General features: G+C 43.7%; 1 protein-coding gene across 1 annotated transcript in view; it reads left to right on the forward strand.

Moving 5' to 3' along the window:
* Positions 1–4,053: 4,053 nt before the first annotated feature.
* The window catches only part of T265_07440 (hypothetical protein), a gene marked incomplete at both ends in the record, with an annotated part of 100,160 nt that continues 98,977 nt past the window's right edge, over positions 4,054–5,236 (forward strand). Inside the window, one exon of the mRNA XM_009172958.1 lies at positions 4,054–4,149. Coding sequence (XP_009171222.1) covers positions 4,092–4,149 — 58 coding nt within the window. The remainder of the gene's footprint in view (positions 4,150–5,236) is intronic.

Here is a 5,236-nt window from a genome sequence, read left to right on the forward strand (position 1 = left end):
CGTATACACAGTCAACCATTAACTTACTAGGTGCGACGAATTCCACGGCTTCTGCTTCGTCTGAAGGGATGTCTGCCGCAACGGTAGGAGGCTTTTTCATACAAAAGTAGCGAATTGCTGCTCTTTTTGGAGTTTATATAGACGAAAACAACGAAATGTTTCGCCTGGTACTCTTTCAAAGCGACTTGGAATGCACTGAACGAGAAAAAACTTTGACGAGCTAAATTCTCCACAAAATCATCCTCCGCATTCACGTGCTCAGCCATAGCAGCCATTTAAAATATGAATATCCTGGGTCTTGAATATCATGTGGATTGAGTAGATTTAAACAACTTTCAACAAAACTGCGGCCGTTTGGGAAGATCTCATACGCCCGAAAAATTACCATCAAATGTTAAAACTTTATGTTAAAGTTTTCCTCCTTCGAACCACGGTTTCAGAGAAATTTTCGGCGTGCGTCTAGCCCACGGCTGCACCGCAGTTGTCCCAGATTGGAGGAGGGTTTACAACTTGGTTACGTGGCCGTGAAACATTTCTTTGGGTTGAATGGGTGGACAAATATTGCAGAGTTAGAGTATGTCTACCGCAAAGAGAGGAGAGAAACAAAGGTTTGGTGATGTTTAAAAGAATAGACGCACAAAGAGGATTATTCAAATGGTAGTTGGGAAGCGCACAAACTGTTGATTGTCACTTGGATCCAGCCACGACTGGTTTTGTCACCGGAAATACTGGGAACTCTGAGAAGCAAAGTAAATTGGTGGAATATTGAGATAAATGCGAACGTGGTTAGCCAGTGCCTCCTTAAAAGTCACGCAATTTTGAGAAAACACGAAGCCAATAATTCATGCTTCTATTCTGACTAACGTTGTGAATATGCATGCATAATGCCACACACCAGTGGGGAATAAACATCCTCATCATAATACGTCACAAGACAATTAAATATAGGCAGCCGGACTTATGTTGCAGATGACTCACAAATAAAACTACGCACTCAGCTAAATATATGAAAGAGGATGACGGTAGAAATCCGGACGGGACAGTTCAATAAGCTCGTTAGGAAGCCCAGTATGATTGAAGGATGGTACTTGCTTAACTTGCGACAGCGTGGGTCAATCTGTTGAATACCCCAGGCATCTTTTGCAGTGTACCTCAAGATAAGAATGTGTGCAAGACGGAGGCAACTTTTTAACTTGAAATATGGCAAGACTTAGATTGATGAGTAGAGTATTTTATAGAAAAGTTGTCAAGTGAGCCTCTACGGATACAGCTATTAAAAGACCAACCAAGTGAGGACTTATCCAATAAAAGATTGGTGGCAGCTCTACGGAAAGAGCGGAAACTAAGGAAGTTACAACACAGGTCTTAAGATTTTGCTTTTGCTTATTGCTTGGCAGAAACTAAGAAGCGGAATGCCGCAATAACCCCTCATCTCTAAAACAAAACGTTCGAATTCATGCCACCATGCCTCCTCTGCGGACTGGACATATGGGCTTCGAAACCTCTCCCGTAACACCAAGCTTTTTTCAGCTAGTGCACAAGTCTTGCGGAATTTGTGGAGCATTTTAAATTTTTAGATCATCCCTCAATATACTTATGCATTCGCCGCCTATATTGGAGGGCTAAGAGACATCAACTTTAGCAGTCCGTTGTGGAGACTAATCTGCCCGCATTCTGTCCCCTATTTAGCATTACCATAGTGCTTTTCATAGAAGGACGGATTAGGTTATCGTATGCACAAAACCTGTCACTTCCCAAGCTCTTTTTGATATCTAAAATGTGCTGAGAAATTCTTAGTTTTCAATCAAAACAGTGCGTTATTTCGGCCGTCAGCTTTGAATTTTGGGGTTGAATTCTAACAGAAATTTGCGCGCTCTGTTGCTGATATTTGACTTTTGAGATTGACAATTTTGGTTTGTATATCCTAGTTAAAATTTTTCACAACCCATATACGATAACGCCGCACTCGTATAGTAAGACGAGGTGGCATCACTGGCGCCGGTTGCAAATATTTGCCACCTAAATATAGAGAAAATACAGCACGACTGCCAGGTCTTGAAGAATATTGGGTCACTCTGATGCTGGCACGACTGGCACTGAACTTTAAACTCGACAACTGGTGCAGCAATAGTGACGAGGACATGGCTGTAGTCTGACGAGGAACGTGAATGACAGGAATTTGGTTTGGGGTTTGTAAGGTTTATTGACTTACGCATGCTGTAGGAAGGTGTCTGCTTTAAACCATGATGAATAGTCGTTGCGAAAATCAAAGCTTATTAGTCGTAGCATTCAACAGGCTCAATGACAACCAGAGCCATTCATGGAGAGAAACGTGTTGTTTGAGTACCTAATTCACCGGCTGAATAACCGCAGCTGCTGACAATCCCCTCCCCTGTGCCGAATACTAAATTCAACCTAATGAGGGCCGAGTAAGGCCAAGAGCCGAGTACACTGGATACTTCTTTACTATATCCCGTCTACATGCCACGTATAAGCTGCCCATCCCGATAAACTGCTGTGATAACAGAGCCCTCACGAGCGCATGAGCGAACAAACCTGTTTGGGTTTGCTGTTAAAAATAGTCAGCTCCGTTGCTGTTTTCTTCTTTTCGAGCAAAAAAATAAACTCTTTCACCAAAATCAATCACACCCCAAAGTTATCTATGATCCTCTCGCTTCTCAACCGGAAGGCAATGATACTGAACTCGCAAAACCTGTTGCAATCCCCGAGTGCAGAACAACCTAGAGTGTCAGTAATTGATCACTTTCTACAGATTGTTTATTTCCTAACCATCAAATGGAGTTTATGTTGAGTCCCGGATACCCAACGGGGTGGACAACCGAAGTATGTCCGGCCAAGGATGGCAAGGCGCTGCTACACCCAGTTTGATAGCACAACCTCAACAATTCCATTCCTACTCTCGAACGTGCCCCGTTGCCCACTCGTTTCATTAACTACAAAAAACTAAAATCAAACGCCTGTAAGACGGGATCTTTCGTACCCTATGAACTTTGGCTCAAACTGGGCAAGCCTGGTTTTCTGCTGCAGTTTTGGCTTGCTCTTTCCACTGTAAAGGTCTGGCTAAACAACAAGTTAGTGTACCAGGAGTGTGTGGCAAAGAAATAAAAATAATTACGCTAGGTTGGGTATACAAAAATAAAGAAGTCAGATAGAACAGGCTCACTAACAATTGTTCTCTCTAAAATAGTTCGTCGTTGGCCCAGGTCAGCGAATGAACAATAATCCAATTATGTTGGTCCAGAGGTCTTCTTCTGAACAGTTCCCACATATAATAGATTCCGAAGATGTCTGAAATGTTTTGGTACCAGAGTTAGTACATGAGACTCGCGAATGACCGCTGCGAGCGCGAGCGAAATCAGAAGAGAGAGTCGAAGCACGTGACCACGCTTGTATTGTGTGAAATTGTACAAGTGCGCGTTTTTGTGGTTTTTCGTATTCAAACAAGAAACGATTATGCAATTGATGAAATACGTAGTGTTATAATGGAAGTAAAACAGAGGTACAAAACGCCACACCACAAGTTCAAATCTGTATACAGTGTTCGTTTGGCTATATGCATTTGCACCATGCCCCCATCCAACCTATCCCTTCCACCTGACTTCCCTGCAACCGTGCAACCAGTGAGCCTGCTTAGTTTCAGATTACACCATTTTTTGAGACAAAACTGGTCATGTTTTCCCAAGTCGAACTATTCCATCTCCATCTCCACTTTTGCTCGCTGTGGCTCCGGCCTTTACCTAACCGCCCAAGGTCACTCATGTTTTTCACTTTTAGTCCGTGTTAGCCGCCCAAGTCTTTGAACTAGTCGGACCTCATGCCCATCGTTCCCTACAAGCTGGAAAAAACCTATTATTATTCCATTGAATACTTCCCACCATTTATGACATTTTGCTCTTTTCGCGCAATCCCCACTACCCGCAAACCCCCCAGTTATGTTTCATTTTGACTGCCGACGTATGGTCATTCTAGACGGTATGCCACCCACAAGTTGGGAACAAACATTATTGTTATCATAACAAAGCTAGTTTTTAGGGATCCCGGAGCATTTCAGACGAGTGAATATCACCCGGATGTGCATGAAGCGCTTTGGGGCTGTCGCACCGGAGTATCCAGAATCAGCCTATCCAGGTGAGAACACTAGGGGCATCACTCATGGTTGAACATTGGCCTTTCTAGCACTGGATACGGCTTCATCGTACCCGTTTGTGAGGCCGAAAGCATCAAAAATAACCGCGCGTCTACTATAGATTCATCGTTCAGGTTTGATAAGGGTCTTACGTAGCAACGGAGGCGAAGAGGTCGGACCTAAAAGGCAGTGATCGAATGCAGTAGCCGTCTGTGAATCGGGCAAACGTGGTTATGCTATTGTCGCGGAATACTCGAATGAATTAAAACCACTCATTTGATAATAGCACAGATGAAATGTCGTATAACGTTCAACCTTGAGCCCGGCTCCATTAGATAGTTAGTATGAAAGGCGGCAGAAACTAGAAGTGGCTGTAGGATAATCCCGTAACTAGGGTTAACGATCTGTCTACTCCTCACCAAGCGATATAACGACCTACAGCGCAGTGAGTGAACGAGGCGGTCTTCGAGAGACTGCCAATTCTACTGCCACAATTCGAACACCTAAGTGTTGGTATCCTTGAAATCTCACACACTTGCTCGAAGAGACGTAAACCGGAGTGCTTTTGAACTGAAACTGAATTTGGTCGGGACTAACTGATGGTGTTGAACACGCAAAGGCTTCAGCCGTCGAAGTTTGGTAAATCTCCCAGACGGCTGTTTGCCTTGGTTTCGGATTCTCCCTCAGAACTTCTGGCCTTGGAAAATATTTTTCGGTCGAAGTCCACAAACGCTCGACTTCCCACACTTATACAACAATTACACCTATCAGCCCTCTTGTTTTAATTACTTTAAGTAGCTGCACTAGGCTGGTCGACCTTGATAGCCTTTCAAGTGCTCACATAGATTTCGCCAACAGTTTTCGGCCGTTGGTTTCGTACTTCTTGTTGACGTTCTTCGGGTGGCTTACGTGCGTCGCTGATCCTTCTGTGTTTTTTCACATCACGCCTCAGCTGAGTATATCCTAGTGAGTTGTCGGTCCCCTGTTTGTCAGTTTTCAAAACGATTTGTCTCTTCATTCGCGGTTACTTAATTTTTGTCGTATCAAACTGTTTATTGACTATGCTGTAGTGAGATTCAGCTGTAATCA

This window comes from Opisthorchis viverrini, assembly GCF_000715545.1.
Source record: "Opisthorchis viverrini unplaced genomic scaffold opera_v5_173, whole genome shotgun sequence".
Lineage (NCBI taxonomy): Eukaryota > Metazoa > Platyhelminthes > Trematoda > Opisthorchiida > Opisthorchiidae > Opisthorchis > Opisthorchis viverrini.